Source organism: Herpailurus yagouaroundi, unplaced genomic scaffold (assembly GCF_014898765.1).
Source record: "Herpailurus yagouaroundi ecotype Mexico unplaced genomic scaffold, PumYag 100, whole genome shotgun sequence".
NCBI classification, from domain to species: domain Eukaryota; kingdom Metazoa; phylum Chordata; class Mammalia; order Carnivora; family Felidae; genus Herpailurus; species Herpailurus yagouaroundi.
The window spans coordinates 75,952,827-75,966,609 of NW_024412391.1; the positions used below are offsets into that span (position 1 = coordinate 75,952,827).

Below are 13,783 nucleotides of genomic sequence, written 5' to 3' on the forward strand. Positions count from 1 at the left end.
ATATATATGTAAATATATATATGCAATATATATATGTAAATATATATGCAATATATATATGTAAATATATATATATATTTACTGGCTTACTGATTCACTTATTGTAATTTTTCAGGTTATGGGTTCTCAGATTTGGTATTTTACAAATATGGTATAGTATAGCACTCTCCACAAATTTTTCTAAGTACTATTGCTAATAAAATCTCTTTTAGATTTGAAGGCAACTGGATATGTTAGACATGGCAGAGATATGTTCCTAATTTTATTGTCATAAAGCCATAGTTTGGAAATTATTAACATTTTGGCGGCATCCTGAAAGAATTTTAATGCTTTTCACACAGCCCTTCCTAATATTAAGGAATGTTACCTATTTTAATAAAGGAATAACAATATGAGAATTAAGTTACAGATAAATCATATGTAGATCTTTCCATTGTAAGGGATATATTTAAAAATTATATGTTGTATATTTCTCAAAGAAAGAAATAGTATGTATAAATAAACACGATGAAAGTGATATTCTAGTTCAGTAAAATATTTGTAAACTCTACAGTTTTGAGGTATACAGGTATATCCATGTTTTGTAATACCAGAAGTATTAAGGAGTACATTGAAAACTAACCTTTCCAGCTGCAGACAGTGCACTGACCAATTGGAATTGAACTTTCTCCAGCACTACAACGATCACAGTCCTACTATTTATTTTTCATTTGGCGCATTATAATGTTTTATTGAATTCTAGAATATTGATTAGTTTTTGTTTCTATAAAATGTCATATGGTACACTGAGAGGAAACAATCAAGAGGAATATGATTTTCAATGGACTTTCATAGGGAATATAATTTTCTTATATTTTCAGTTTCATAGTATGGTTATAATTATAAAATAGGGTGGATGTGAGTAGAGAAGAATGATTTTATGGAAAATAATCAAAGGATGGTTGTTAGAATATTATTTTCTTAAAATGTTTCTTTTTCCTTTTTCCTTAGTTATGAAGTTCCTTCTGCCAATATGCTTTTAGATATTCATCCCACATAACTATTTGTTAATTGATAATTTATTTTTTGTGTTATTCTTAGAGTTTATTTGCAATGTATTATTCAGTCCTTTTTTTTCATCATCTTAAATGTGTGGTTGATAGGAATAATTAACTTTTAATTAAAAGATTATCATCATTGCTCCTTACCTGTGAAACAATTAAATTTTGAAGAGCCACACTTAATCATGGCTGGGGATGAAGTCCTATTATACAATTCACAATCTATCCCCTTTTAAATGATCTCTCTTTGATGCCCATAGCTCAACAGAAAGTGGAAAAAGTACTTAATGATTTTGTATAACACAAGGAAAATATCAACAGATGTATCAATCTCAGGGTATCTCAACTTGAGGTGGGTTGGGTAAGGAGCAGAGATTATACAACAGAAGGGGGAGCTGAACCACTTTCAAATTCCATTATAACTCATGGCTCTCATTATTTCATTCAGTGCCCTTCATTCATTTCCAGGGGACTCACTGATAACCTATTCAGAGATAAATGTTAGTTTTGAGGATTACTTGCTATTTGAAGTTGACCAAGTCGTTGCTTCATCTTAATACAGAAAATTAACAGGAGGTTGTGATAGAATATGCTTCCATTAATTATTCTTTTTTGCAACACACATGTGGGATTAGTCAAGGAACAGGTGGTTTGTGAACTCAAAAAATTCTACTTTCCTCCAAGTATATCCTAAAGAGACATTTCTCAGATAAACCAATAAGATTGATAAAAGAGAGCCATGCTAATTGAATCAGGTTTGAGGCCCCAGAGCCTCAATGAGTTTGGGTCGGAGCTACTCTATATCTAGTTTACAGAACAGATTTTGTACACCTTGCCTCGTCTCAAGTAGGGATTCCCAGTAGTAACTTGAGATTAGCATGGTGAGAGTAGTTACAGTATGGAAATTGATGACTATTACAAGTGAGGGTTTTGTTTTGTTTTTCCTGAAGAAAAGCCACCTCTGTTCCCAACCCTTGTCAGACTTCACCGGAATGGCAGCTCAAAAGGACTCTCAGGAATCATAGTGAGAAAACCATTCACGTTGAATAGCGATTATTCTACATAAAATGTGGGAATAGATAAACCCTTTTATTGAAACAAAGTAAGCCAATGCTAAATTAGAAAATTCTGCTAACAGTCCCACTTTTCACTCTTTCCAAGCTGCTAAGAATAAGCATGTTTTTTTCTGTTGTAAAGCAGTGTGGTATAAGCCAGGGCTTAGTAACACACATCTGGAGCTGACTCCGTGAAATAAAGGGAGTAGTCGGTACTTGAGACATATTTCTATAATGTGGTTTCTTACATCTGGTGTTGAGACCAGAGCAGCTCCCTTAAATAAAAAAATTGTCAGATGAGTGATCCTTAGGGAGTAAAAGAGGCAGGGTGGAGGAAGACCTCTGGAACTCCTTCTGGAAAAGCAAACCTCCCAGATTTAGTCCCTCCACCCTTCACTGAACAACACACCATGAAGTCTCAGCTGTGTGACTCAGAGTGGCCAGTGTCTGTCTCTTCCCTGGGTTTCCAGGGTTTAATATCCCACTGATGTAGCCAGAAGACCTACAGCCAAGTGACCCAAAGCATTCCCTCTTCTCTCGGGTTAAAACTGTTGCTTCTGAAGACCTCCCAATGAAGAATCAACTGTCATTGCTGTATTTAATTTTCCTACACAGTAGTTCAGTTGCCAGGTCAACCTCGTAAATACATGACTGAATTCTTAAAGAAATGACAGGGGCAGAAATTGTATACCCTCATTCTAATGTTCCTTGTAGGTGATTCTTTTAAAGCAGGCTGGATAGCTATGTTAGCAAACTGCCCCAACTAGCAAGCACAAGTCAGTGGGAAGAATCCTGCCAATTGTGTCATAATGTTTTTCCATAAGTGATTCAAGTTTGTGGAAGAAACAAGACACCTTTGGTATGTTGCAAAGGGCAGCCAAAGACTGCAGATTCTCTCTGTGGCTGAGCTAACATATTGCATTATTCTGTTGCAACATGTATAAAGCTTCTGTAGAAAATTGTTTTTGCTTATACTATCTTGTTAAGCAGAACCTAATAAAAGTGTTCTGTTTTAATATCTGTTTATAAGTGGACCAGAACCATCTGCTTTAATCATTATGCTTTACAGGTCTGGTACCTGGTGCAGCAAAAGAACACAGAAACTTCATGACCCACCTAGTTAGTGTTGGCAAGAAAAAAGAACTTTATTGCTGGCACTTGTGTTGATTCCATGCATCTTTTCATGGTTCTTACATTAGAAATATTTCTATTCTTCAAGGATGTTTAAAACACTGTGAAGAAAGTTTACAATAAAATAAAATAAAATACATAAGGCATATAGGCATGAAAAATTCATTATATGTTGTTCCATATCATTATTCAAGACACATGAATAAAATAGACAATAAATATTATTGAAGTCCAGAAGACAGAAAGACTGCCATGGGACAGCCTTCTCTAGAGAAGGCATATAAACAATAAGAGACTGAGCTGCCCTGAAGGCAGTTGGATTTGGATAATTTGGGTTAGGAAGGAAGGATGTTTCAGCTTACATTATAAGGCAAAGATAGAAATTAGTAAGTCCTTCTAGAAGCTCTGTATGAGCTAATAGGACTGGAGCAGAGCAGTCTTGTCGGCAATGGAGGATAAATGCAAATAGAATGAGGACCAACTGGTGCATAAAAGTACAAGTCTTCAACTATGTAATTCTTTAGGCTTCAAATAAAGGGCCTTGACTACCAAGGGTTTCAGCAAGGGGATCACTTTCTCTCAGAATACAAGTTTCAGAGATCAATGCCAGAAACTAACCCAGATTCTGGAATGCCAAATGTCCATGTATTTATCCATATATCACTCATCTTTCAAGTGTTAGGTCAAGTTCCTCTTGACCATGTCAGTCTCTCCTTCTCTCACTAGTTTTGCTTTTATTTTCCAGTCTTTAATCTCAACTCCTACCTCCTTCTTCTACTTTGTGCTCTATGACCCAGCAGTGCCTCAGGAATTATAGTTCCTTAAATATTCCAACATTTTTATCCTATCTTTAAACCTTTCACCAACCCTGAAACCCTTAAGTTCTCTAGTATTCTGAATTCATTTAAAAAATATTTGCTCTTAAACATATATGACAACTGATCACAAACCAACATTTGTTATTTATTTTGTTTGTCTTAAATTATTATTATAAGACTTAATTGTTATTTTGCTTTGAATATACCCATCTTCTTTACTAGAATACTTCTTTCTAGAAGATAATGGTAGCTTCTTATTCTTATGTCTCCTACTGGGCACATCAAAATGCTTTTTGAATAAAAAGTGAATAAAATTAGTCGGTTAAGTGTTGGACTCTTGATTTTGGCTCAGGTCATGATCTCTCAGTTCATGAGATTGAGCCCCGTGTCGGGCTCCATGCTTATAGTGCAGAACCTGCTTGGGATTCCCTCTCTCCCTCTCCGTTTATGCTCCTCCCCCCCCAAATTAAAAATTTAAAGAATGTGTTCAAAGAATGGATATTCTATTCAATATATTAATATTGAAAACTAGGATCATGGGTGTGCTTTGTGAGGAGCATCAGAAGATGGAAGACATCAAGAATACCTAAAAATAGGAAACAAATTAGGTGAGGACGACAATTGCTGATACGTCCTTAACATGGCATTGTTATTGTTCCCAGCATTTCACCCAGCACTTTAGTAATCAAAATACTTAAAATGTCTTTACTCAAAAAAGGAGTGCCTGTCACTGCTTGATAAACAGAATGCTAGAACTGGAGAAAAACAACTTGAAGTTGGATGTTATATTTATCTTGAGATTTTAGTACATATGCTTTCTCATATCACAAAGCAAGGGATAAGTTAGTTGCATCTTATTTGTATTTGGTAATGTTACACTGAGCAAACTTGCAAGTCCAGATACAGAATCTGCAAAGGGTCATCCATTTTTGTTCTTGTCACCATTGTTCTCACTCACCCTGTGTCTTATCTGTAAAGTTTGTGCCACGAATCAATGAAAAAATTAATTATTGACAAAAAGAATTCTTTGGTAATTTCGAAAATAAAAGTCTACCAGGAAACACTTGTTTCTAAGCAAGAAGTTCATTGTGACTATAAAACAAAAGTCCCAGATAGGGGACATTTGAATGAATATAAAATAACTGATTAGAGTTGTGAGTTGATTTATTTGGGTTACTACAGTTTTGAGCACCTGAAACATAATTTTAACCTAATTTCAATTAAGTAAGGCCAAGAAACCAGACACTTCTAATTTAATCACCTTATCACACATGAAAATTGTTAACTGGAAATTATATAAATTGCTCAATAATATATGCTAACTTTGGATCTTTCTGGAACCTACAAATGAGAATGTTTGCAAATATTTAAAGAGACATCTCAGCTTAGCAAACCATAATTAGTGGTGTTTTATGAGGAACTGGAACTATTTGAATTGCCCGTGCATTTGGTCTTTCCATTTTTTCATTCAGTGAGCAATGTATTTCCCTTTTTCCACTTTGTGTGTGGAATGAGGGTAGAAAACACCCATAATTCTATGCTTTTCAGAAGTATGGAACATATGCATCAGTTTAGAATACCCTCAAATGAAATTCTTTGTCCTCATTTGGTCTTTTTTGTGGGCAATTTATAAACATGTATATTTAAATATAATGCTTTCTCCTAAAAGAAAAGCACATGAGCCCCAGATGAAAGTCTACTTAATGGGATTATGAATGGGGAGGCTTAGTTTTATTATTTGCCTCATTATCTCTCCTTACTGAAGTCATTTAATTGTTCCTTGTGCCTTTCTATAAAAAAAGAGCTGTATTTACTGGTCCTGTAAAAAGTTCTAGTAACGTTAACTGGTAAAAGTGAGTCAAAAAATTGCATTCAGTATGATAGAGTCTAAATGAGTGAGGCAACATTATAATTTGCTGAGAGTTATTTGCAAATGTGAGTCTGCCCAAGGATGCTGGTCCAGAGGCACTAACGTTGTGGGAAAGTTGTTGCAAGGGTTTAACCTAGAGATCACCATGTTTTGGGAGACCCCTAAAGTTATTTTTTTCTCTTTTTATATTGAATTAACATTAAAATTTTGGCAGATTTCACATAAAATTCCACATTTCTATCTTCTGTTGAAATCTGGCCACACCAGGATGTATTCCTGCATAGGAGCAATCAGCTAGAAAGGAGTGTTCATTGCCACTCTTGAAAAGGTATAACTTGGGGCACCTGGGTGGCTCAGTCAGTTAAGCCTCCGACTTCGGCTCAGGTCATGATCTCACAGTCCGTGAGTTCCAGCCCTGCATCGAGCTCTGTGCTGACAGCTCAGAGCCTGGAACCCACTTCAGATTCTGTGTCTCCCCTCTCTGTGCCCCTCCCCTGCTCATGCTCTGTCTCTTTCTGTCCCCAAAATAAATAAAAACATTAAATAAAAAAAATTAAAAAAAAAGAAAAGGTATAACTTTCCAGTATGTTACTGACCCATTCCATCCTACTGTTTGCCATAGATTTGCTATTGATCAGAAAGTTTGCTTTGTTGATTTCTTTTTACCTTGTACCTCTCTAAAGGGAATAAATGAAAACTAGAAAAGAAATGGTCTTTTTCAAGAAAATATGACTAAATATTTTTTTGGTTCTAAAAGTAGAAATATTGACAGGTATTTATTTAATAGGGTTACACAAATAATGTTTGTATGTGTTAAAGATTATACCAACAGCTTTGCTTGTATAACTTAACACTTGGATCCTATTAGTGGATAAGTTTGAGTTCCAAGCTTCAGAAGCTCCCAGCCTGCCCCTGAGCTTGGCCTCAGATACCCTATAAATGGAATCTTCTCCCCAGAAGCCCTTGTCATGCGCTCTTTCCAGAACTGCTAAAGCTGTCCAGCAGTCCCTTTTCAGTTATTATTGCTGTCTAGCTGCCTCTTTGACCTTGATGCTCTGAATCTTTCCTCTCCTGGCCAGAACTGAAGCTCTTGTTTCATACAGCCCCTGCACCAAAATTGAATGCCAGATGTAATAGAGTAATTCTCTCAATAAACTGCTCTTTGTTGCATATCTACTCTTTATCAGCTGTGTTGTAGCTCTGAGAGGGAAAAATGAACAAAATATACCCAGTTCAGGTCAATACATACCTTACATTCCAGAGGGAGAAACAAACAATAGACATACAAACAACAAATATATAATATACAGTTAGGTAAGTAGAGCTGTGAAGAAAAATAAAGCTGGTTAAGGAGATAGAAAGTAGAGATGGAGATGGGGAACTATTTGTATATGTGTTACCCTTAAAGAAGTAACTTTTGAACTGAGAACTGAATGAGTTCAGAATGGAGTTATAGGGAGAAAAGCGTTCCAAATGGGTATAGCCAGTGTCAAAGTTCTGGAGCGGGAGTGTGCTTGAGACTGAAGAAGAGCAAGAGGTACTTTGGGAATGGTAGATGAAAGCCAGACATATAGGAGCTTAGAGACCATGCTAAGGGATTGGAATTTTATTCAAAGATTAATGGAAGTCATAGCAATCTTTTCTAGAAGGGAATTATCAGTTCTCATTTTCCACATCCAATCCAAGTTCTGACTTCAGAGATCCCTCTTTGGGGAGGAAAGAATCATATGGAATAAAACTCTTGTATTGAATTCAATTCTGATTGAATCTGATAATGATAACCTGTTTTAGCCAGTGATAGTACTAGATTATATCCACAAGTGTGCCCCCCCCACCCCTAACAACACTGTCACTGGCAAGAATAGGAATAGAAAAGTGACAGATGGGAAGGTAAAAAGTTATATATAAAACGGCATCAACTGCTCTCCAAAAACAAATGGAGTAGGATAAGTGGACTTAGCCTTGTTCAGGTGGTCAAATTGTACACTTTTTTAATTCATTTGCTATAGACAGTTGTATATATAGTCATGTTGTTTTCTCCTCAATGAGTAGCAAATATGATGGTTCATCTTACGGTTTTTTGACTTTACAATGATGCAGAAACAATACAAATTCAGCAGAAGCTGTAATTTGAATACTTAATTTTGATCTTTTCCCAGGCTAGTGATTTCTCCTCTCTGGATGCTGGGTAGGGCAGCGAGCCGCAACCCCCAGTCTTGTGATCACAAAGGTCAACAACCCATACACTTACAGCCATTTTGTGTTTCACTCTTAGTTCAGTCGAAAAATTCCATGAGCTATTCAACACTTTAGTATAAACAAGCTTTGTGTTACATGATTTTCTCTAATTGCATGGTAATGTATGTGTTCTGAGCACGTTTAAGGTGAGTTCAGCTAAGCTATGACGTTTGGTAGGTTAAGTGTATCAAATGCATTTTTAAATTACAGTATTTTCAATTTATGATGGGTTTATCAGAATTTAAACCCATAATTGTAAGTCAAGGAGGATCTGTGCATACAACAACTTGAGCTTCTAAATATTTTGAAAAGTGGAGGTCTTTTGGTTATTACTAAAAGGAAGTAACTATTTACTAATTTGGTTCTTTTTAAAATATTTTATTAGTGCCCAGGAGGAGCATTTACGCCCAATATGCGAACCACTAAGGAGTTCCCAGATGACGTTGTCACTTTTATTCGGAACCATCCTCTCATGTACAATTCTATCTACCCAATCCACAGAAGACCTCTGATTGTTCGTATAGGCACTGACTATAAGTACACAAAGATAGCTGTGGATCGAGTGAATGCTGCTGATGGTAGATACCACGTCCTGTTTCTCGGAACAGGTAAGTATTTGAGCTCAAACTATACTATAATGTGTAGTCAAAGAGCATAATAGGTCAGGACCATAATATTGGAATCAGAGAGACTCCAGTAGTATTTCTGTCTGATTCTCACTGAGGTATTTAATGTCTCAATGCCTGTTACCACATCTGTAAAATGGAGTTAATAAAACAAATTACTGTATAGGGTTATTATGAGTAACTAGTGGAATAATATATGCAAAGCACCTAGAAGAGTCCCTGGCACATACTATAGTGAAATATAATAATTATGAGCTGAATGAAAGTATGGGTAGACTTTTAACCATGGGTTAGTGTTTCTCTCAACTGAACCAAATTCTGCAACTTTTTAAAAATGTTTTTAATTTATTTATTTTGAGAGAGAGAGAGAGAGCACAACTGGAGGAGGAGAAGAAAGAGAGAGAGAGAGAGAGAGAGAGAGAGAGAGAGAGAGAGAGAGAAAGTCCCAAGCAGGCTCCACACTACCAGTGCAGAGCCCATTGGGGGACTCGAACCCATGAACTGCAAGACCACAACCTGGGCCAAAGTTAGATGCTTAACCAGCAGAGCCACCCAGGCACCCCTGCAACTTTTTAATAAATACACGGAGTCATTTTCCAGTGATAATGATAATGGTAGATGGTTCTAGATAACATTTAAAAGTGAATTTAATAACAAATATAGTTTTTTTTAAATGGTAGTATTTTAATATGTATTTTAATGGTAGTATTTTAATACATTCACAATTGTAGTTTGCCAATTTACTTTAAATTGACTAGTTGAGTGAAAAATACTCTTGTTTGTAGACCTACACGAATGTGGAATGGCTGACCTTGTAGCAGGAGTTCTCAAAATGTGGTCCGCAGACCAACAAAATCAGTATAACCCAAGAACTTGTTAGAAATACAATTTCAGGCTCTAGTCCAAGAACTCTAGGGATAAGACCCAGCGTCTGTGTTTTAACAAGCCCTCCAGGTAACTTGATATACACTAAACTTTGAGAACCACTACTCTAGAGAAAAAAAACTAGTTTGACAGGCAGTAATTAACATCTTTCAAACATTCCTGACTACCTTGCAGGAAGTGATGAAATCTCTTTACCTATAATATCAGAGCTACTTCATGAAATTAGGTAATTTCTCTACTAGTTTCAGAAATAGATCTCTAATGTGTCTGTAAACCTGATTTATAAGATGTGCTGTGGTGCGGGGGTGCCTGGGTAGCTCAGTCTGTTAAGTATACAACTGTTGATTTTAGCTCATGGTCATGGTCATGATTTTAGCTTTAGGTCATGACTCACGGTTTGTCAATTTAAGCCCTGTGTCAGACTCTGTGCTGACAGCATGGAGTCTGCTTGGGATTCTCTGTCTCTCCCTTTCTCTCTGCCCCTCCTCTGCTCTCTTTCTCTCTCTTTCTCAAAAATAAATAACTAAACATTTTTTTTAAAAAACAGATATGCAGTTGTGCAATATGTATTCTGAGCTTTCAGGCTTCAATCAGTTTAAGATGTGGATATTTTTTCTTGGCTAAATAATACTTTCTTAAGTATTCATAAGAAAGTGTGCCTTTCTTATGAAGTTCTTATTTTGTTCTTACACTTAAAACCCAGATCTGAATCTTTTAGTCTCATGTAATTTCAGTTTGTATTGGTCTGAGGGCAAGAATCTGCTGACATGTACTATTTGCATCCTGCTTCACACCTGGACGTATCTGTGTTTTTACTGATCCTCGCTCTGCTTGCCCAAAGAAATAATCCTTCCTTCCCAGATGAATCATTCTTCAGTGTTCTCAATTTTATCCTTTCCTGCTATCTCCAGGACCTTTCTTTATCACTTATTTTCTTATTCGCTTTATTTGTTCATTTCATTCTCTACTATATCTTTGGCATGGAAACCTTACACCAGGATACAAAACTAGACAACACCTCCACCTGTTGCCATCCCTGCTGTTCTGCCGATTTTGCCGAGGTGTTCAGTGTCCTCATAAGAAAATCCAATGACCTTAAACCAATGAAGTGCTTCCCTTTTCTCTTCGCATCACGTGGTATTGCAGAATCTCTCTTTACCTGCTGCTTCGGCCACAAGTAATATACCTCCCCTCTTTCCCTGGCAGTTCTGTTTCCTTCATTAGCCTAGCTTCCTCCGGCTGGTGAGCATAGGTATTCCCGAAGGCTCTGTCCACAGTCCTCTTCTTTTTACATATTCTTTGGCCATCTCATTTATTCATGTAATTTTAATTTTCCATTATGTACAAACAAATCCCAAATGTATATCTCTAGTCACTGCCACTTCCAGAGCTCAATATTTGCATTTACATCTTTTTAAAAAAATTTTTTTTAATGTTTTATTTATTTTTGAGACAGAGAGAGACAAAGCATTAACGGGGGAGGGTCAGAGAGAGAGGGAGACACAGAATCTGAAGCAGGCTCCAGGCTCTGAGCTGTCAGCACAGAGCCCGAAGTGGGGCTCGAACTCACGGACCGTGAGATCATGACCTGAGCCGAAGTCAGATGCTTAACCGACTGAGCCACCCAGGCACCCCATCTTATTTTTTTTTGTATTTTTTTTTATTATTATTTTTTAATTTTTTTAAAGTCTTTAATTCCAGTTAGTTAACATGCAGTGTTAAAGTTTCAGGTGTACAATATAAGGATTCAGCACCTCCATTCATCGCCCTGTGCTCATCACAGCAAGTGCACTCATTAAGCCCAATCACCTATTTCAGCCATCCCCTCGCTCACCTCCCCTCTGGTAACCATAAGATAGTTTTCTATAATTAAAATTCTGTTTCTTACTTTGACTCTGTCTCTAGTTTTCTTTGCTTTTTTTGTTTTGTTTCTTAAAGTCCACATATGAGTGAAGTCATATGGTATTCATCTTTCTCGGTCTGACTTATTTTGTTTAGCATTATACTCTCTAGCTCACATTGTTGCAAATAGCAAAGTGTCATTCTTTTTTATAGCTGAGTAATATTCCATTGTGTGTGTGTGTGTGTGTGTGTGTGTGTGTGTGTGTGTGTGTATATATGCAAATCCATTCATCACTTGATAGACACTTGGGCTGCTTCCGTATCTTGGCTATTGCAAATAATGCTGCTATAAACATAGGGGTGCATGTATCCTTTTGAATTAGTGTTTTTGTATTCCTTAGGTAAATATCCTGTAGTGCAATTGCTGGTTCATAGGGTAGTTCTATTTTCAAATTTTTGAGGAAACTCCACACCGTTTTCGGCCAGTTTACATTCTCACCAATAGTGCATCGCATGTTCCTTTATTTCCACATCCCCACCAACACCTGTGTTGTTGATTTACATCTTACTTTTAGAGAACACAGATTGTATAACTCCTTAACATTTCAAACATCATGCTTCAAACTCAACTTATCCACTCCTAAGACTCTCAAACTCTCACTCTTAATCAAGTCTCCCATATTTGTATTCTTACCACACATTCCTTTCAAGGTTCTGTTTGTCCTTGATATGTAATCTCTCTAGGCATATCACAGTGCCTGGTAAGCTCAATAAATATTTGTCAAGATGAATTGAATATCATGACTATATACATTGCTACTCATATAATGAAGTGAATTCATAACTATTTGCAAAAGTTATTCTTCATTTGCATATAAGCTGTGTTCTCCAAAGATGTAACCTCCATGTGGAGGACTTTGAAGAGTTGCTTTTAGCCTTGGCTCAATCATCTAACATGGATTTTGCATTTAAAAAAAAATTCCTGAGTGAAGTGGTAAATTTTAGAGTCCTTCTTCTCCCTAATATCTTATATCACTCATAAAAAATGTTTTCTTTTTTTTTTTTTCTTTTGGAACTTATGTTAAAAGTGGACTCTGATGTCACAGTTGGGTTGTTTTCTCATGAAAGTCTGCATAAAATATGTAGATTTAATGGATGGAATTTTCAAGTCTTTATAAACTGTGTAGCAGTTTATTCAGATAGAAGGCAGTAAAAAACATACTTTTGCACAAATTCTTTGGCTTTCCTTACTACATAAGTATCTGGCACTTTTATATAGACTTTTTATGTCAGTATTTAAACATTTGTGTCATTTTGAAAAACAGTGTTTAGGGATATGTTTTTAATTGTACTGAGACGCTTCCCTAATGATTCCTTACAAAGCCACATGAGTCTCTGAAAGACTCTCCTCCAACAGGAGAGTACATGCTATGACAGTACCTCTGCCAACAGCATCTTTCTGAAGAGATGATAACTCACTTAACCATTGGATCTTGTCCCCATGGTCCTATCAATATGCACTGCAATTTAGAAGCAGTGATTCCAATTTACCTGAAACTCTAACAGCCAGTATATTGGTTTAGAAATATTTGTTGCCCAGGTAGTTTTTAGATCGCTGGCAAAACTTCTTCAAAAGAGTCCTCAGTGCTTGTTTGCTACTAAAAGTGAACAGAATAACCTTTTCTGAAATGGAATTTGGGAGAATTACAGGTCACTGCTCCCAAGGATTTCTTACCTTGTGTATCTAAATATCTTAGGAAGGAGATAAGATGTCATGGTGTTGCCAAATCCCTAATTACCAGAGAGCTTTTCAGCTGTTATAAGTAAATAATAATGTTGCAAATACTGCCAGAGGCAAGCTTCTCTCGTGACTTCGTTTTGTCTTTACCGTTATGGAAAATTCAGAGGAATTCAATGAAGACATTAGCTGTCAAAGAAGATGCCATTTAAAAAAAAAAAAAAAAAACTTAAAACTTACATGACAGTTAATTGGAATGAAAATAGGATATTATGTAACTGTGTTCACTTTGAATATTGTGAATGATTTTGTAACTCCCAGAATCTCCATGGTAGTTATGTGGGTCCAATGCCTGGTAAGAGTTACAATTAGCCCCTTATAGTGTACTATACTGGCTGAGTTTGAGAGGCTGATAATCTTACTCTCCACTCGCCTGGAACTACTTCATTATATTTTGTGTATTGTCAGATTCAAAGACAGACAGACAGATAGATAAAATAATAACTGAAAGAAAGAGAGGGAGGGAGGCAAAAAGAGAAG

General features: G+C 36.3%; 1 protein-coding gene across 1 annotated transcript in view; it reads left to right on the forward strand.

Annotated features, from left to right (window-relative positions):
• The window catches only part of SEMA3C (semaphorin 3C), a 177,445-nt gene that overhangs the window by 117,213 nt on the left and 46,449 nt on the right, over positions 1-13,783 (forward strand). Inside the window, exon 12 of the mRNA XM_040472808.1 lies at positions 8,538-8,760. Coding sequence (XP_040328742.1) covers positions 8,538-8,760 — 223 coding nt within the window. The remainder of the gene's footprint in view (positions 1-8,537; positions 8,761-13,783) is intronic.